This window comes from Lynx rufus, unplaced genomic scaffold (genome assembly GCF_022079265.1).
Source record: "Lynx rufus isolate CCGP_SWC_20201006 ecotype Redwood Valley unplaced genomic scaffold, mLynRuf1.p SCAF_9, whole genome shotgun sequence".
Classification (NCBI taxonomy): domain Eukaryota; kingdom Metazoa; phylum Chordata; class Mammalia; order Carnivora; family Felidae; genus Lynx; species Lynx rufus.
This window is the reverse complement of record NW_025814897.1, coordinates 107,820,225-107,840,215: the sequence shown is the minus strand read 5'-3', so window position 1 is coordinate 107,840,215 and position 19,991 is coordinate 107,820,225. Positions and strand designations below refer to the sequence as shown.

General features: G+C 59.1%; 2 protein-coding genes across 2 annotated transcripts in view; one reads left to right on the top strand and one right to left on the bottom strand.

Annotated features, from left to right (window-relative positions):
* The window catches only part of MACROD1 (mono-ADP ribosylhydrolase 1), a 141,680-nt gene that overhangs the window by 35,011 nt on the left and 86,678 nt on the right, over positions 1-19,991 (top strand).
* FLRT1 (fibronectin leucine rich transmembrane protein 1) lies at positions 6,289-8,313 on the bottom strand. The gene has a single exon (XM_047071407.1). The coding sequence runs from the start codon at positions 8,311-8,313 to the stop codon at positions 6,289-6,291; it is 2,025 nt and encodes a 674-aa protein (XP_046927363.1).

Here is a 19,991-nt window from a genome sequence, read left to right as displayed (position 1 = left end):
CAGGGAGCAGGGCGGGAGCTGCCCCCAGACTGAAGGTCTGCCGTCTTCAGGGGCGACATGGAGAAAAGCCTGGCTTTGCCCCTGCGGCATCGGGGGCCTTAGGCACACCTACCATCCCGCTTACAGTGAGAATGCGGGTCTGACCCCAGCAACAACAGAATTTCCAAAACCAGAGAGAAACAATATATTAAAAATGCAGAGGTGGGGGGAGTAAGGGGTTGGGGGGGGGACTCAAGAGCCAAGGGAATCTTTTTGTGAGTGTTTCTAAAGAAGCAGGCGTGGATATTTCAGGCAACTACTTGGACCATTTCAAAAGAAATGGTAAACGCTTAAAAACACAGAGTGAAAAATGCCCCAGGCAGCCGTCAACCTGGCCGGGATGGATGGATTGAGCCGGAAGGGCCGAGTGCTTTGAGTGGGAAAGAGAGCCCGTGGTGGGACAGCGGAGGGAGCTCAGCGGGGCAGGGGCCCTGGCACGGAGAGCAGGTTGGGGGGTGGGGGTGGGGGGGGCAGCCAGGGACCCGCCGCAGGGGGCGGGTCACCCTCCAACCTCCAGATCCAGACTCTGAGAAGGAGTGCTGGGGTCTGCACTTCCTCTCCCGGTGCCTCTTGGATACTGAGGATGGGACCCTGGCAGCATCTCCGGTGGCCCCAGCAGTTCTTTGACGGGGCTGGGCCGCCTGACGGTGGGATGGCCCTGACCTGGGGTTTTTCAGGGGACACTGGTCGTTTTGAGCAACCCGGTCAACATCTCTTGATACCTTCCTTACGGGGTCCCGGGGTATGATAAAGTAAGGGGGGAAACCAGGACATTCTAGTCAAAGAACCAGGCTTTTGGCCGAGGCAGGATAATAATCTGCCACATCCCCATCAAGTGCTTGAATGCTCCCAGGGACAGAGGGGGCTCACTATCGAACTCCTCTGCTGGCCCAGAGTTTCTCTTCCCTGACCTTCAGCGTTCCCTTTATGACTGGCCCCACTCTGCTTTTCACCGCAGCACCGAATGAGTCACAGGCCTGCCCTGGGACAGAAAGGAGGCAGAAAAGCTCATGGCCCTAGAGTCTTAGCCTCTAAGGAACTAGCCTAACCACTTCACCTCGCTTTTCACCCCGAAGGCGGACAGAACCTGGAGGGCAGGGGCGGAGCCTCTGCTGGGAGCTGGGACTGCTTCTGAGTGACCTGTGTAGGTCAGACGTAACCCCCCCCCCCCCGGGCCCAGAGGCCCCCTGTACGAGGCACTGGAGGAAGGCAGAACTGCCTTCCCTGAGGGTAGTGCTTGAGCCCAGTCTCTGTCCAACGCAGCGCCGTTTCTGAGCACTCCGGCCTGCGTGGTGTCGGCCGCCGTGGACCCCCAGCTCCTCCTGCGGCTGTACAGGGGCAGCCCCCGAGCCGGGCCGGAAAATCCCCGCTTTGCACAGTGCCACGGGGGGCAGGTTCATAAAATGCGAAAAAATCCCCCGTTCCCTTCACCTCCAAGGAGTTTAATCTCTTCTAATCAATTTAGCAGACTCGCTTGGTTGTAAACGGTAATGATTTGCATTTTTGAGCCTTTTTATCCCTCCTTAAGAAAAAAGATGCCTCCTCTGTCTGCATTCTGGAAGGCCTGTGCAGGGCTGTGAATTGCTCGTTAGCACTCACTCTGGCGCCAATCCAGCTCGGGGCCTCCGCCCATCACCTGCACCGATCTGAGTGCAGGGAGGGGACATGGACGCCTGGGACGGCCACAGCTGAGCCTGGCTGTGTTCCTGGCCCCGAGAGCAAGGTCTGGTCCTTGGGGACACAGGCCGCTGTGCACCCTGAGGCCCCTCCTTCCAGCAAACGCCCCAGCTCTCTCCTGGTTGCCTTCCCAGCTCCGTTGCTCCCTGTCTGCCGCATCCAATTTTCCTTGTTGTATTTTTCATAAGCGTGAGGCTCAGAAGCCCCGTCCTTCTCCCTGGCGTGTTCCACAGGAAGCAGATTTCTAGAGTGGAGTGGGTTGGCTTTGGGACTTGAGCTGCCATTGGTAGTGGTGGTGGTGGTGGGGGGGGTGTCCTCTCTTCCTTCCTGGGCTCCAAGCAGGTGAAGGAGGGAGGCTCAGGTGCATCCTGGGCAGGCTGCCCAGCCCTTCTCAGATGCCGCAGGGATCCTCACCTGACTCATCCCTCCTGCTCTGGGCCTCCGTCACCTGCACTGGACCAACGAGAACCTTCCAGAATCAGTGGAAGGGAGGAGCCCTTACTTGGCCTGTGGAACACCCGGCTTTTTTGGGTGTAGCCAGACTCCTGCCTCAGCCCACCCTCTACTTTGCGGAAGGGGAAACCGAGGCTGTGGATTTACAAAGCACGCTTTCCCTCCACCTCTCTGGAAACCCTTCCTGACTCACTTTCTGCTCCTGGTGGATCTCCCTAGATCCCTAAGAGGGAGGGAGAAAAGAGGCACAAGGCAGGCATGGGCTCTGGGCTCTGGGTGGGGAAGCCTGCCCCGCCCCCCACCCCCCCACCCCCAGCCACTGCATCCTGCCAGCTGTTGTCACCTCCCCTGCCAGTTTGTCACTCATAGCCAGAAGGGACCAATGCCCCAGCTCCTGCCCCCAAACCTGGCATCCCAGCCCTGGATGGGGGAGGCCCTCTAGTCAGCCACACGGCCGCCATGTTACCGTGGAGGCAGCCCAGGAAGCCAGCCCAGGAAGCCGGAGCCAATTTAGAGAAGATGGAGGTTTCCTCGGGGAGGCCGCAGGAAAAGGGAAGGAGAAAAGGGAAGAAAAGAAGCTTTTGATGCACATCATGTCTGCGGAATTGAGTATGACTAATTAATAGATTTTATTCTTAGTAATCTCTTAAGCATTCCATACGTTGGGCCCCACGCCTGAGCTGAGCTTACAAGAGGCCTCATTCGCAAAATGCAAATTACTCGCCTGGCCCTGCCTTCCCTCCTTCCTTGCCTTTTCTTTCCCTTTTTCTTTTCTTCTTCTTCTTCTTCTTCTTCTTCTTCTTCTTCTTCTTCTTCTTCTTTTTTTAGGGGAAATTTAAAGGAAAATTGCCATGTAATAGAAAAGAGATTCTAATCACTACGTCTAATTACCACGAAGGGTAAACCACTTAACCAAAGAAGTGTCGTGGGCTCTTTTTTTTTTTTTTTTTAAACTTAAAACCTGCTATAAATGCCACAAAATGCGCTCATCAACGCTGAGGCCAAGGGTGTTCTGGCTAGTTCGAGGCTGCAAGGGTCAGGGCGGCCGCCCACAGAGGGGAGATTCTAGACAGAATCTGCCCTGGCTCCTGAATCCTCACGCGCTGCTGGGGTGCTGGGGGGGGGCGGCGGGCACCCCTGCAGCATCTCTCGTTGTGTTATGAGGACACTCAGACGAGCTGGACCAGGAGGGGACATGGTTTCAGAGTGGATGTGGCTTCAGGCCCCCTCCTTGGCTCGAGGGGCCGGGAGAAGGCAGAATTTTGCGAGCTTCGCTCAGAAAGGACTCTGGAAGGATGTCTGATGTTGAGGTGGGATGCGTGAGAGCGGGCCCCAGGGCCTGGCCGGCGGGTGTCCACTATCCTCAGGGGGACGCCTGCAGCGAGCCCATGGGAAGCCCCCACCTGAGCCCCCAGAGCAGGAGACCCGAGTGTCCTCAGGCTCAGGTGGCTCTGGCCTGCTTTGTGCTGTGGGGGAGGGAAGTTTACCGCCCAGGCCTGGCCTTGGAGGCCCGCAGGCCTTTCCGGCCCTTGCTCTACAGGGCCACCTGCCGTTCCCCAAATGCCTTCCTACCCTCTAAGAGGATGGATGATTTGACCTCTCCCCGGTGTGGTACAAGGAGAAAGGAGGACCCGGAGTAAGATTGGGGGACCAAGCATGGCCGCAGTAGGGACTTGGAGGGGGGCCGTGGGGAGGCCGAGGACTGGGACTCCGGGAGAAGGCATGGGTGGTGCCTTGAGGGAAGGGACCTCATTTCTGAAACAGCAGGGACCTCGGGCTTCGGTCCCTTCCCCCCGACCCTGCTTCCTGAGCCAATGCCCCACATCCTCACCTACCCTCCGCTCCTCCCCAGGCTGCCGGAAAGGGCCTGAGTCGGGGGCGCTGCAGGTCAAAGGGAGGGTGACCTTCACAGAGACATGAAATTAAGGCTTGGAAAAATCTCTCTCCTGATCTCATTGTATGAGAAAATGATTCAAGTGGGGAAGGGCGGGCTGGGGGGGTGAGGGGGTGGGAGGCTTAGTTTAGAGCGAGCTGTCCATGCCCTCCGCCTCTCCCTGGGCCTGGGGAGCTGGCGTTCCCCGTCGGGCGAGACCCGCTCTCCTCCACCCCGCTCAGGCGGCTGTTGTGTCCACTTCTTTCAACCCCTGCCTCTTCACCGAAGGGGCCAGTCACATGTTGTCACGAGCGGCGAGTGGCCGGCCCCCGGGCCCGTCCTGGCGGCCCTGTGTTCAGCTTCCTGTCCCCGCCTTTGGCTTTTTGTCAAAGCAGTCGAGGCCTTTTGAAAACGCCACCACCAGGAGCTGGACACCTTCTCATCCTCCCTGCCCTCGGACCAGTGCCTCTCCTTTGACATCGCTCCTCCGCGGCAGAGCACAAGCGGCCCGTCCTTGACAGGTGGTGACCCAAGCTCCCTGGGTGCCGGCGCGCGGGAGGCGGCAGAAGGCCGGGCACCGCCCCGCCCTTCTTTCCAGATCTGCTGCCATTATTTCATTATGGTTTTAATCTCACGGCTCACCAAATCGCAATGCCAGTTGATAAATGGTGGCGACACGGGTTCCAGAGGGAGGAAATAAAACCTGAATTCTTCCGAGGGCCCCAGATCCGTACCCTTCCGTTGCTGGCCTTTCTGGAGCTCTGGTCTTCCCCTCTCCGGAGCAGGGTGCCAGGGGTGGGTGCGGCTGAGTGTTCTGCGTTTGGCGGGGGTGGGGTGGGGGGGGTTGCTGTCTCCCAGGGCTCTTCTGAGAATTTTCATGTCTTTTTCTGGGCTTTGTGTGAGCAGCCATGGAAACCATTAGGTCTAATCAGCTGATAAAAAAAAAAAAAAAGAAAAAGAAAAAGAAAAAGTCCCTGCACCAATTACCTGTCCCGGGAGGAAGCATACAGCACAGAGGAAACACAGAAAGTCGCTGTTGAGGTGACTGTATCTGTGTGTTGGGGGGGCGGCGGGGAGAGAGAGAGAGACAGAGAGAGAGACAGAGAGAGACAAGGACACTGGCAGTCAGAGAAAGCGTTTCTCTGTATCAGAAAGGAGTGCGGCCCAGCTCTGGCCAACCTGAGATAGGGTCGCACCGAGACCACCCCTTCCCTAGGGTCTCCTGAGCCACCCGACCAGGACAGATACACCTCCGCCTTTAGGAACAGCATTGTCTGCCCCCCCGCCAAGACACTTTGTCTACTTACTCAATGATTTCTAGGAGAAAACAACATTTTCGTGACTCTATTGTCTCAGGAAAATCGTACGAACTGACCCAAGAAGTAGTTAAGGACCGTATATGTGGCTCTATCTACCCATCTGTATTTAGAGACACGACATAGAGATAGCCAGGTAGATAGGTGCACCTCCAAGTGGCTAGGAAACCCACCGCTCCCGTGGGGCTTCCACGGAGTATGGTGCACGGAACTGAAGAGGGTTGCGGCATAGGAACAAGAAAGTTTGCTTTTTAATCGACCACACCATCGTTCAAAGAATGCAGCGAAAGACGTGCTCTTTCTTGCAAAGGTTTGGTACGGGAAATGGTACGGAAAGAACCAGGGAAGGGGTTTCCAGACAATATCTCCATAGCGAAGGATCTCTTCTTCCCCCTCTCCTTTGTGAGGAGCCTGAAAACTTTCCATCACGTTGTCACCAACGAGCAGCCGGCAGCGGGAGCCGCATGGGGGCCTCGCGTGTTGGCTGTTCTCTCTGACGGCTCTTTTGTGACGGCCCTGAACAGAGCGTGAGGCATACACAGACGCTGTACAGGTAGTATCTTTCCAGTTCAGGAAAAAATAAAAAATAAAAAAATAAAAAAAAAAACCCTGACCCAACCCTGCCTGCCATATTATTTTTAGTCTTTCCCTCCCCAGCTGGCATAATTTGGTATAAATTATGTCTTCACCAATGTCAAATCCCCCTCCTACCTTCTATTCTTTAGAAAAAAAAAAAAATTTTTTTTTTTCTTTCACTGTCGCGTTCTATAAAATCGTCAACCCTTCCCAAACTTTGCTTTCTGCCGGGCAAGTCGTCGTGGAATTTCTCTTCCTTGCTCTATGGGATGGCAGCAGGCTGGGGCAAAGCCACGTCGTCGCCAGGCCGGGAGGAGGCGGGAGCTGGGGCGGAGGCGGCCCGGGTGGGTGGCATCATGTGTAGGTGTAGTCTATGTCGGGGATGCCACCGTCCCGGTAGCCCCGCGTGGTGCCGTAGCCGATGGTGTGCGTGCCCTTGCAGAGGCTGCTGCCGTTGGAGGGGAAGATGGTGTGGACCACGTACTCCTCTTTGGCGCGGTAAGGGTTGATGGGCAACATCTGCAGTCCGGGGCCTCGGATTTCCAGGATCGAGTTGTCCTTCTTGGTCCCTGACTCCATATAGTCATCCTTTTTCCGGCTGCCCCGATTGTAGGCCCGATCTCGGGTCAGCAGCTCTCCGGCCCGGTGCACGTACCAGCAGATGGCCCCCAGGACCAGGAAGAGGAAGACGAGGGCCACGGCCCCACCGATGATGCCCGCCAGGGGCAGGCCTGCCATGGGGTCTGCGTTCTGCTCCTGGTTAAGCGTGGTGGTGGGGCCGTAGCTGTCGGCCGTCTCCGCCTTGGCGCACACGGGCGTCTCGTCAGCCACGTAGGTGTTGCCGGTCTCCATGGTGACCATGCAGATGATATAGGTGGACTTGGGCTCCAAAGCCGTGAGCAGGTACTCTGTCTTGTCCCCCTGCACCAGCGTCTCCGTGATGGAGCCCACGGCCGGGCTGTGGCCCAGGCGCAGCCAGCTGAGCCGGAAAGAGGAGGCGGGGAGCGTGGCCTTCCACGTGATTCGGATGGAGTCCGCCGTCAGGGGCTTCACGTGGATGACCAGGGTCTTGGCGCCATCGCCCGTGGCCATGGGGTAGTCGAGGCTGGAGTCGGGGAGGCGCAGCCCTGGCCTCTTGGCCTTGAGGGTGAAGAGCGAGCCCTGGGGTGTGGTGGCAGAGGCGTGGTCGCCGGCCGTGGTCTTGGCCGCGGCGTTGGCCGCGCCGCCCTGCGCCCCCGTCTCGAAGCACTCGTCCATCTCGCTGGTGATGTCCTTGATGGCCATGCCCCGGACCTTCTCGGGGCCCTGGCACATGAGGCCGCGCACGTTGACCACGGCCGCCCGCGCCTTCACCCAGTCCCGCAGCCACATGAGGTTGCAGCCGCAGAACCAGGGGTTGTTCCGGAGTAGCAGCTGGGCCAGGCTCTCCAGGTCGTCGAACAGGCCCCGGGGCAGCGTGGTGAGGTTGTTGTTGGACAGGTCCAGGCGCTCCAGCTCGCGCATCTTGGCCAGCGTGTTGTAGGGGATGTGGCTGATGGCGTTGTCCTGCAGGTAGAGCTTCTGCAGGTGGGCGCTGGGCAGGTTGAGCGGGGGCGCGGCCAGGGAGTTGCGCACCAGCGAGAGCTCGGTGAGGTTCTGCAGGCGGCTGAAGGTGTCGTCGGCGATGCGCTGGTTGGCCAGCAGGTTGCCATCGAGCACCAGGCGCCGCAGGCTGTTGAGGCCCTTGAAGGCGTGCAGCGGGATGGTGGAGATGCGGTTGTCGTCCAGCCGCAGCTCCTCCAGCGTGCGGGGCAGCCCCGAGGGGATGCTGCTCAGGTGGTTCCGGCTCAGGAACAGCAGCTTGAGCTGCTTGCTGTCGGCAAAGGCGTCCTCTTCGATGCTGACGGTGGACACGGAGTTGTCGTCCAGGTGCAGCTTCTCCAGCAGCGGGATGCGGGCCAGCGAGTCCCTGGCGATGGCACGCACGTTGTTGTCCTGCAGGTGGAGCTCCCGCAGGGAGCGGGGCAGGTTGACGGGGAACTCGTCCAGGTCGTTCTCGTACAGGTAGATGACCTGCACGTTGACCTTGGTCTTGAGGTCCTGGGGGATGCCGGCGTTGTTGATCTGGTTGTTCTGCAGGTAGAGGGTGGTGGCGTCGTCGGGGATGTCGGCGGGGATGGAGGTGAGTCCCCGGTCGTTGCAGTAGATGAAGCCGTTGTCGCAGCGGCACACCGAGGGGCAGGTGGTGCTGTCGATGACCTCCGTCAGGAAGGCGATGAGCCCGTAGCAGAGGAAGAGCCAGTCCCGCAGGTCCATGGTGGCCGTGGTCATCACGACGGTGGCTGTGACGGTGGCAGCAGGGGTGGCGGCGGCGGTGGCGGTGGGGTGTGCCACCACCATGGTGGACGGCTGGGGGAGCCGGGCCCCGCCCGATCCGGAGCCTCAACACCTGCAATGAGCACAAGACACGTGCGGTGAGAGCCAGTCACGGCGCCCACCCGCCGGCCGCCAGGGGGTCACCGCGGGGCAGAGGTCAAGCCTGGAGGTGCACGCCCCGCGGCCCTTTGTGTGCCAACGTTACGTCCCAGGTGATCCCTCGGGCTGAGGTCAGACTCGAACGACGTCTGGCCCACGTCAAATCTCATCAGGACCAAAGATGTCTGTGAATCGGGCGGCCACGGTCTCGGGCCTCCCGGATGGTGATTTCGAGCCGCGGGTGAGGTTAATTTAGTGAGAGCCACGCCGCAGTTTCTGATTCTTCTTTCAAGACTTCACACTAAGCCAGTCTTTATGGCTAATGGTGAAAGTGGCTGGTCAATGTTGATGGGATGGATTTAAGGCGTGTTTTATGGATTCAGAGCCGCTATTTCTCACTGGAACGGAAACTCGCATCCCTATCTGGCTCGTACCCAGGGTCTGAAGGAGAAGCTTGTTTCCATGAGGCCTGTGAGCCTCAAAGAGGGGGCGGGGGGGGTGTCAGTAGAACCTGCAAAAAAAGAAGCTGCCAGCATTAGCCACTGGTGAGCAGTGGAGAGCAAGGAGCTTCATTGTCTGGTGTTAAAACAACATGTCCTGTTTGTCACTCATGCATTTTATAGACAGAACAATGAGGTGTCAACGGAATCACTTTCTTGTGTATTTACAGAAAACTCCTTTATCAGACGTGCCCTCCCTAGCTCTGCATTCTGTGTTGTGCGGGAAATTATTCCACACCCTTCCCAAATCGTGCAACTTTCATTTGTATGTATATATACATATATACATATATATATGTCTGTATATATATATACCTGTTCCGTAAATATATATATACCTGCTCCATAAATATATATATACCTGTTCCATAAATATATATATAATATATATATATACCTGTTCCATATGTGTGTATATATATGTATGTATCTATTTTCTTGCATTTAAAGAAATGACACAAATAAAAAGAGGGAGGGGTCCATGCTGAAGCAACCGGCTGCAAGGTGTAATTTCGGTTTTCACAAATGGAAAAATTGCCGCATAGATTTTTCTCATATTATTTTACTGTTCATAGTAAAAAATCAATTAAGGAGAAATCATCCTTCACCCTCAGCCGGGAAGGTGTCTTCGTGCAGCCGGCAAAGGTCTGCCGCGTGCCTCTAGGTGCACGAAGGCTTTTCCACGGCGGGACCCGATCAACTGCCTCTCGGACCGTGAGCTGCGGCCCCAGCCTGAAGCCGGCCCAGCCTGGTGTCCGGAGCAGAGTGAGGACCCTGCTTGCCGAATGAGTCAGTGGGGAACCTCTCTCGTGCACGGGGGACTGAACATCTCCATTTCTCAGCCACATCAAACCTCTCCCTTGTCCGTCCCTCTCAATGCCCGGGACGACCGCTCCGATCCGTCTAGCAAAGCCATCTTCACCCTTCAGGACCATGCTCAAATGTCCCCTCCCCTGCTAGGCCTTCCTAGCAGACAGAGCCTCCCTCTGCTCCATCCATGTGTCCACCCATCCACCCACTCGTCCATCCAGCCATCCAGCAGATCTTTAGGGAGCCCCCACCATGGGCCAGCCCGCGTTCCAGCCACTTGGGATTCCATTCTGGCGGGACCGTGGCTCCCAGTATAGTGTAGACCTCTCCTAGAGCTTTATGAATGTTTAAGTCACTTCACCTTCCCAGCAAACCTGAGGTCAATGCTCTTCTGAGTCCCACTGGACGGAAGAGAAGACTCAAGCTCACAGATGTTAGCACACCCAAGACCACTTGAGAAGTGGTCAGGGGGCGCCCAGGCCAGAACCCGGGCCGCTGGGTTCGTGGTGCTTCATCTCGTGCCCATCTCTGTGGGCCGCAGGTTGTACCGTTGGGGGATTAGTGCTTTAACGTCCCCTACTAAATTTCAGGTGCTCAAGGGCAGGGACCGTGGGCTGTGTAGGCCTGGTGTGGCTTGGCATCGGTGATCACCGAGGTGCCGAGCAAGGCAGGAATGCCTCCACTCACCCCTACACACTCGTGCCCCTCATCTGCATTTATAGGGGCCTTTGGGCAGATCATCTCGGCAGCTCCGAGGCCCTCGGGAGCAAGCTCAGGCTTTGTCCATGGTTAGCTCACTAAGCCTCCTCAGGCCCTGTTAGCCGCAGGAAGTTTCGTCCATGAGGTGGACCCGAGGCAGGTCAAGGGCCAGCAGAGGGCAGCTGGCTAGAAGCAAGTGAGGGCAAGGGGGAAGGGTGCATGGGGTCTGTGCGTGGGGCCAGAGGGACCCCGTGGAAAGCCCGGACAAAGCGGGGGAATGATGAGACCCTGTCCAACACTCTGGGCTCCTGAAGTCAGCGTAAGCCCCCTTCTACAAGCACCTGCCGGCCCCAGGGGCTGAGGACACTTGCCTGCTGATTCCTGCCGGTTTCCTTGAAGCACGTTTCCCAGCCCAGGCTATGGGTCCTGAGCCCACGCCCAGCCCCGCCCCTTGGGACTTAGAGGCGGTCTCTGCTTCCTGCGCTGGAGCTTGCACTTGGGGGATTTCTCGATCTCGTCTTTGTTTCCCTGGCTCGGCTGCCCTGGCCCACTCCCCTCTCTTATCCCCCTCCAGAGCCCTGCACCGTGCTGCCCAGCCCTCCTGCCCTCAGTGTCAGCGAGAGGCATCCTGTAAAATCCAGCTGGAGCGTGGGCATCCCACACTGCCTGGCCCTTGTCCGACCAGATTCCCTCACCTCTCATTACGTCCAGGATTGAGAAGGGCACCGGCCCAAACTATACAAGAGGACAGGCTCGAAACAGAGCTGCTGCATAGACCAGGACGTGCTGGCCTTCAGAGGACAGGGATAAACCCAGGCACGGGGGGGGGGGGGGCGGGGGGCGGGGTTGTACCAACCAGCCAGGTCTCACCCATCCCCCGTCACAGATGCGTGTCTGTATCTATGCCAGCCTGTCACATACACATGAAGGTTATGGAGCCTGGGTATCCTGTCTCAAGATGCTTAGGAGCAAAGAGGCAGGGCTAGAGCAGGTGCTGGGGACAGGAAGGCTCAGGCCTACTCAAAGGCCACCTTGCCTTGGTCTCAGAGGTCACGTCTGAATCCTTCTGTCCCGGGCCCCAGCATCTGGCCGGAGGATACACACCTTCTCTGATCTGTCAGCTGCCGAGTCCTGGCATATGGGATGTGGGTGGCTCCTGGGCTTGGCCATTTTGGGGCAGTGCCCTGAGCAAGGGGCGGACTTGTTAAGGCCAAAGCCAAGGCCAGCCACCACATTCTCTGGCACAGACATCAGTTTCCGGTGCCTGCTCAGCTCATGGCCACAGCCCTCAGCTTCCAGAGGCCCTGGCATCATAATAGAGTCTAAATTGCACCTTTCAGAGATGCCTGATGGATAACCAAGAAGCATTTGGGAGGCAGGAACCCAAGGCCTTTCCCTTCCCCTGTCTGCGGGCCTCATCCATCTTGGCTCAAGCCTCCCCTCGCCGCCCCTTCCCCAAGGCTGCAAAGCAGGGCAGGGCCTGGGGGGTGGGGAGGAAGAGGCATGCCTTGCTGGAGGAGCCTTTAATTGCCTGGGTGCCAGGTGGCCTTTTTATTCCTTTGTTGTGTGTTTGATGGTTTATGTGGCCATCAAATTAAACCCGGTAAATTGCCCGTCTTTTACGGGGTCACTTGTGCGGATTCCGCAGACTTCAGCATGATGTGAGTTACGACTTACCAGCTCCGTGACTGACAGCAGGATCCTTCCCTGGGAAGGGAGCAGGGAGGTGGCTCAGACTGGAGGTATATAGACTCCCAGTAGCCAAGGGGGGACCTGGAACATCATTCTTGGCATTCTCCATCAGTCACTAGCTCCTGCCGTCTTGCACGGCGGAGGAACCTGAGTTCGAGTCCTGCCTCTGCCACTATGGGATCTTACGCAAGTTGCTTGGCCTCTCTGAGCTTCAATTTCCTCATCTATAAACGCGATCATAGTAGTTCTCCTGTAAGGGGAACTTACTATTGAGGGCTCAATGAGAAAATACGTGCACAGTTACCCTCGTAAAGCTGTACATACCCGACGCATGAGGTATAAAAGCTGCCTCGATTCTCTGACTGCCCCCAGGCACGCCTGCCTAGGCTCTGCTTATCTCTCTCCTCTGCTCTCCAGGGACCCCTTCTTCACCCCACTGCCTCTGTCGTGCCTCCAGGGGAGACTGGGAGCCTGTAGCCCAAGCTGCCTCCTGATAGGGACCCCTTGTCAATCGCTGTGACGCCGGGTCCCCTCTACCTCAAACTGTGCATCCACAGCCCCACGCCTCGAGCTACAGCCTGGGCCACACAGAGCTGGCCCAGCAACACCACGACCCTCCTGGGTTACCCCAGGCTGCTCTAGCCTCTCTCTCATGGGGAGCTGTCCAGGCCCCGGGAAGGGATGTGAGTAATCGGTGGGGCTCATCGCTCAGCTCTCGCCTTGCTCCCCCTGGAACTCTGAGACGCAGCCCAGCCCCCGATTCCTAAAGGCCTTGACCTCCCTCATGCTCCCTCTGGGCCGTTGCTCCGTGCTGTTCCTGATCTTTGCACACCAACGCCCCCTCCCCCGCTCAAGCCTGGCTGAGCCAGCTTCTACTCCTCCCCAAGACTTCACCTTAGAGCCCCCTCCAGGAAGCTTTCCCCAGAAGCCTCTGCAAGGCTGACTCCACGCTGGCTTTGCTCACAACCACTTCACTGGTGGTTATTTTTCTGCCAGCTGAATGGAGGCACCTCCCTGTCGGGAACCCCTGGCTTGGTGTCTTCCCCAGGTCCCATCAAGCTGGGTTGCCAGAGGCCCAGGGACTCCTGGGGGGTCCAGTTGGGAGGGAGGGTTGGCGTGAGGGCGCCTGCGGGGGCAGCTGCAGGACACGAGGCCTAGCCAGGCCCCGGGCATGCTGGATAGGAGCTGGTATCTACCGCTGCAGGTCCTGGGGGGCACAGTTAGGTATGAGCATGTTTCTAGAAGGAGCTGGAGGTCCCGGGCAGGAGAGGGAAGGCAGGGCGGGCCTCCTCCTGCCCCCGGGCCCTGGCCTGCCTTCCTGTTCACCAGGGAAGGCAACTCGTCTGGGGACGTCCCGAGGCTGGGTGCCCCGAAGGGCCAGGCACAGTCTCAGCCCCCACTTTAGGAATCAGAAAATTCCAGGTGGTGCCGACCCCAAGAAGGAGGCGTGGGAACCAGCAGCAAGGAGGGGAACAACAGAGCTGGGTTCGAACCTGGCCTCACCAGCTCCCAATTGCATGAACTGCAGCGACGCCTCTCTGGGCCTCAGCTTCCTCCTCTGTAACATGCTGGCCGAGAGCCCCACTCTCCCCCGAAGATGACAAGACAGGGTGGCGCGGAGGGCCCAGCACAGGACGCGTGGTTTTAGAAGGAAGGGCTGCTCCATCCTGTCCCGGGAGGGGCCCCAAGGAGCTCCTGTGACCCACTCAGGGCAGCTGTCCGGCTGTCTTGGCCGAGCTTGACCGGGGAGCCCCTCCCCCTCTGCTTTCCGGTCCTTCTCTTCAGCAATGAGCATTCATTGTGTTTTCCCTAAACCTTGCCAGGCCCTCAGGTCCTTACTGGAACAGCAGGGCCGGAGGCCGGAGCAAGATGTGGTGAGCAGACTAGGGACGGAAGCAGCTTCTCAGCCCAGAAGGGGAGAGACAGGGGACCCTGGCCCCAAAAGGAGCCAAGGCTACCCCCCCTTCCCCCCACCCAGGCAGGGAGCTTCACCAAGGCAGGATCACCTCCATACCTGTGGTGAGTCCTCAGCAAACCTTTGTTTAGGTTAACGAGGGGCCCCACACTTCCTGAGGCCCAGCTCACCTACAGGCAACACGGAAAGAGGAGGGCCATGGGGCAGGCGTCTGGCCTCTGCCTCCTGGAGCTCAGCGAGGCCTGGCAAGAGCTCCCCCCACCTCCAGGCTCCCCCCACCCCCACCCCGGTAAGGCAGATAGCCCAGGGGGCTCGCCTGGGCTCCATCCAGCTGCCCCACCTGCTGAGGGTGGCCTCAGGTCTCAGGCCTTCCTCCGTAAGACGGCACCATAAGTGATCCGCTTCCCTGGGTGTACGCTACGGTTGTTTGCAAGCCTGAGCAGCCCTGAGCAGAGGGCCTGATGCAGCATTCCATTCGGAACAGGGGACCCTTCGCTGTTCTTAGCAGCAGGTAGCGCCCCCTGCAGGTATAGATGTGAAGTGTGGGCCAGAGGTGGAGGGGGGACCCTGAGACTTCTGGGTGAGCAGGCCTGTTCCAAGCCCTAGTTGAGGCCCAGGCCAGTCTGAGCCCACTGGAGGTACCTCCTTCCAGCAGGGGGCTGGCGGCCACGACCCTCAAGGCCCTCCCAGCCCAGGCCTGCACAACTCTGCTCCTGCTCTTATCCACGGGTGCCATTGAGAACTTGTAGTGGGAGGGGAGGGCGGGGGTAGGGGATTCTTTTAAACCCTAAAGTTAATTATTTTTCTAATTTCATGCCGCATGCATTATGCATCAGCTGTTACCACTGGCGGTAATTGCAGACAGGTATGCAAATCCACTAAAAATGTACCTCGAGTTCACCTCCCCGCGTGGGCCGTCTGGGCGGTGCCGGGCAGCGGGATGTCCTGAACTTCAGAGAATGCAAATCCCTTTAAAAAACAAGACTTTAAAATTGTGTCTTAGGAGGTTAATTATATTGATAACAGTGTTCGATATTAAACTATTCAGGGCCGGGAGGGAGTGGGGGGATGAAAGGAGACACGTGTAATTTTGTTTCTCTCTCTCTCTCCCCGCGTTATTTAATAAGATATTCCTGCACCTGATATTTCTGTCTGTCTGTGTGCGTTTTTAGTAAAGCTGCCGGGACTGAGGCTTAATTCCTTTGGGGAAGGAAAAAAGGAAAAAAGGAAAGGAAGGGGAGTTTCGGGAGGCCGAAGAGGGACGTGACGGCCTTTTTTGCCGGGGGGCCAGAAAGAAGGAAGAGAGAAGGCAGCAGCGGAGGGCTGGTGCCAGCCCCCGAGAATAGGTGGGGACCCCTGGGTTTGCAGGGTCAGCGTGGCTGGGCTTCTAAGCGGCCAGCAGGATCCTAGCAGCCAGGGGCGGAGGGAGAGACTGGGTATGGTGATGTTTCTTGATACTAAAGCAGAGTCTGGGAGCCGGCTGGGGATGGGGCCCCGTAGGAGCTGTGTGGCATCCCTTAGACGCGGGCCCTGCTCCTGGGCAGACCGTCCTGTGTATCGATCGTGAATTGATTATCCAGCCCTTCCCATTAGAATGGGAATTCCTATAACCCAGGGCATGTTCTGTCCTGTTCACCAGCCTAGTACAGAGCCTGGCACGGGAATGCTCGTAGACCTCTGTTGAACGCACGAGTGCAGGACGATGCCAAAAGGGAGGCCCCACAATCTGAAGCCTAGAAGCAGGCAGCGGGAGAGACGCGGGAGAGGCCGGCCGCCCTTCAGCCCCACCCTAGGAGGTGATAACGACTCAGGTGCCCTCAGCATGACAGCCCAGAGAGGAAAAAGGACTGACTTGTCTGAATCGTGCCACTCACTGCTGGGGGAGGAGCTGGACACAAACCCGGGCCCTGGACTCGCCGTCCAGTGCCCTTCCCTTCCCAGGTGTCTTTCCTGCCCTCTCACCTGCCCAGGGGGGACCTCCGCAGCCCCAGAGAGAGAAACCTGAGGAAGACCCCTGTCTGCCCCCCTGCTCATCTCTTACGACCTGGTGCTGCCCAACCACAGATCTACCTCCAGGCCCCAGAGGCCAGCCTCGCCTTCTTAAGTTGGCCTCTCTCCTCCCACCCCACAGGTATGCGCAAGGGTGGACCCTACCCTCAGGACCCCGGAATCGGGGAGGTACAGGACTTTGGAAATTATCTGCCTTTCACAGAGGAGGACAAACCGAGGCCCAGAGAGCGGAAGGGATTGGTCCAGGGCAGAGAGATAACCCCCAGCAGCCGCAGCCACTCCTCCCCCTGCCCTCCTCCTCCAGCCTTGGCTCTGAACTCTCAAACCCTTTCCCAGAAGATCGGCACAAGGAGGGTGATGGTGCACAGTGGCCAACACAGGGGCTCATGGGGGCGGCTTCCCCTACCAGCAGGTCTGTGGACCCTTCTAGCCCTAGGGGCTGGGACCCATTAGTGGCAGTAGCTGGCAAGGGGGAGCGCCTGCTGCATGCTGGATCCTTCAGGACCTCCCCTCCCCTCCAGCTGGCCACAGCCCTGCAGAGACTGCGCCCCCAGCGCACAAAGGGGAGCACATTCAGGGAGCGGAAGCGATGTGCCCGAGGTCACACTGCTCACAACAGGAGGGATGGGGCGCCAACCCATATCGGCCCGGCCCCACAGCCCGGTTTGTTTCTCTTTGCCTTTCTGCCTTGGGATGGAAGGAAGTCACACAGCTCACCAGAAACAGAGCCGGGCGCTGAGCAGAGTCTCCATAAATATTTGGGGCACAGGCCTGGGGGAGCAGCGGTGGGTTCCAGGAACTGCCCCCAGCCCCTCCTAGGGGCTGGGAGTTGAATAGGGACAAATGACCGGGGAGTGGGGGACATGTGGTAGGGATGGGGGGAGGGAGGCCAGGTGGGCAGGGGCCGAGCTCGGGCTCCCAGCGATCGTGACGCCTTTCGGCCCGCTGCCGGGCTGGCGCGCCTTTATAATAAATAACAGCAAATAGCCGATCCGCAGGGCATCTTTCACGCCGGTGGCTAATAACACGGCTATTAATGCCCCCGCAGACGGCGTGCGCGTCGCGCCGCGCTGACGAATGTCCCGGGCCCTGGCGCAGTCATAAATCAGCCCCTCTCCTGGGGAAGCGTGCAGAGAAGTGTCATTTTCCATCTTGGTAATGAATTGGGGCTTCCCTGCCCTGCCCTGGGCGCCGCTCCTAGAAGTTGCCTGGGATTTGTGTTTGGGGAGGCACGAGCCCTCCCTCCTGGCCTCGGGGGAGCCTGGGGAGAGTAGGCCCTGCCCCCCGGGCAGGACCCAGCTCCCCACCTGACAAGCCCGGGAGGTTCCGCAGCCTGAGTGAGGAGGAGGGGCCCTCTGGCCTGCTGTGTGATCTTGGGACACTTGCTGCCTCTCCCTGGGCCCTCAGCAAGCCACTCTTCCCCAAAGAGGGGCTAGACTGGAAGCCAGAGAGCAGTGATGCCCAAGGGCCAGTGGGTGCAGGGTCTTGGGTGGTGGCTTTGGGTCAACCCCACCCTCTGTCCCTCCGTCCAGGGCAGGGGCAGACCTGGATGGAAGGACTCCCTCCAGCTGGAGGGCAGCAGGTGCCATGGCCAGTAGCCTCGGTCACCAAAGGTCCTGCCTCCCCCCAAGGCCTCACTGCCGCCCCCTTTGGGCACAATTCAGAGGGGCTCAAAGTAAGACCTCCCCGCCCCTGCCCCTGCCCAGGCTGGAGCGTCCCCCCCACCGCAGTTTACGCCCGGAAGGGCCACGACCTTATACCCTGGGTCGGCTCACCCCGGGGTAGAACACAGGCCACTCACTGGGTGGCAAAAGACCCCTCCCCTGGCAAACTACCTGAATTGAATGTGTGGGGCGGGTGGGCTGGAGCTGCAGACTTGGGGGGCTCTGTGACGCCCCAGTGCAACCCAGCCGGGAAGCAGCAGGCCCCAGCCGTCTCGCGTGCTATGCCTTCTCTGGGCATGCGGAGTCACGGGGCCTTCCTGGGCCACCCAGAGCCCATCTGCGTGCGTCTTACCTCCTCAGCTGCAGCCCCGGAACCTGCTGGGTCTGGCTGGGGTCTCTGCTCTGGATGCTTCCGGTTGAGCTGGGCCCAGACACAGTCACATTCTGGCCCCGCGGCCCTGGCACCCAGGCACGGGCCACAGACTCGGGGTGTTGCGTGGAGCTGGGGGCGCCCCGGGGAGCAGGGAGGACACCCTGCTCGTGCTCAGACGTGGCTTCGGGTCTGGAGCGGCATCCTCTGTCCCCTAGGCTTCAGGCACCGCTGGCCTCTCCCCCCGGAGTGAGGGGCGTGCATGAGGGGTCTGCAGAGGCCCCCCCCCCCTGCAGCCCCAGGACCCCCGTGTGCAGCCTGAGGGTGTTCTGGGCCCCTGCTCCCCAGGCATGCCCTACAGCCTGGCGTCCATCCCGCGGAGGTGGCCTCTCGCTGTCCTCTTTCAACTTTTGCCCTTTTGTCTGCTGGCCGCCACCTCCTCTGCAAAGCTTCAGCGTGGCTTTTACCCCCTTTTCTTCACCAAGTTTTTCTTCTTCTTTTTTTTTTTTTTTTTTTTTAATCCCTTTAAGTCACTCGGCAGAATGGGCCCCGGTGCAGAGAGCGTTCTTGCGTGACAGAGCTGAGAGGGAGCCACTCTCCAAAGGATCGGTATTCCTGCCACTCAGGCTGTGTCTCCGGGGGGGAAGGAGGGGGTCCATTACCCCGCTGAGGAGTTCAGATGTTCACCGCGGGGCTGAAGCTGCTGACATGCGCCGCTGAGCTGTCAGGCCCCACATGCCTCTCTCTGGAAAGATGTTCGGGTGGGTGGGGTGGGGGGGGTGGGCGGTGGACGCTCAGTCCTGCTTGGCTTCTCCTGTTCGTAGAGAAGGTTTTCTTGCTGGGGAGGCGGGGCGGGGGAGGGGCGCGTTCTTCCTGCTTCGTCCCCTGGTCTCGTCCGTCCAAAAGGGAGGCCTTCGCACCCACTCCCTGCCTCCTCACCTGCCAAGAAACAATACAAGCGATTAAGCCCAGGGAAATTAGGAGCCGCACAGGGACAGGCGGCCTGGGCTGCAGCCGCCTGTCCTCCCATCCCTCTGGAACCTGCTTTCCGGAGCACCACATTCCAGGGAGCCGGGAGGGGGCTGGGATGCTTCTTCCCCCATCTCCCTTCTCTTCCGCAATCCAGATAACAAACAGGGGGCCACGCAGAGCACCCTCCTCAAAGCTGCCCGGTTTCCTTTTCCTGGAGGGCGGAAGGACCGGAGAGAGAAACATGAAGTTCGGAGGGCTCCTGGCCATGGCGGGGGCTGCCTGCACGGTCCAGAGCTGGCTCCGCTTCCCCAGCACCTGCTCCTCTTGCTAAATGTCATTCAAAGGCTCCAACTGGGCCACTGCGGTCTCGGCTTCCAGAAGCAGCACTGCCTTTCCTCCCCACCGCCGCCTCGGGAAGCGGGAGCATCGGGGAAGCTGGGAAGTTGGGTCTCAGAGTCCCTGGCCTTCCACTTCCTAGGCCGGGGTCAGGCCCCCATACCCCTAGTGCCCTCTGAGGCCATCCTCCCCTTTCCGCAGAGACCTGGGGGCAGGGCTGGCTGTTCCTCAGAACCCAAAACAAAACCCGAGCCCTCCGGATCGCCTCTCATTAGCGTGGCGCCCTGCAGCCCTGCGGTGCCCCGGTGTCCGTATTCCCCCTGCAGGAGCCCCTCTTTGGAAAAGGGCTTTTATTACACATCTGAGAGTGTTAGCTCTGGTTTGAAATCGGATCCAGATGGGCTCAGCTGCATCTGGGCGGTCTTCTTTGTCGGGCCCAAGGTGGCCGATTTGAGGAAGGCGTGTTGTCTGGGGCCGTTACAAATAAAAACAGGGCTATTTAGGGCGCGTGTTTTATAAGCCCAGAGCCCAGACTGGGGGCGGAAGGCACTGCCCACCGGACGCCCAGCCCGGCAGGGGCGCGTGTGGGACGAGGGGTGGGTGCTGTCCAGGTGGAGCGCAGGCCGAGGCTGACG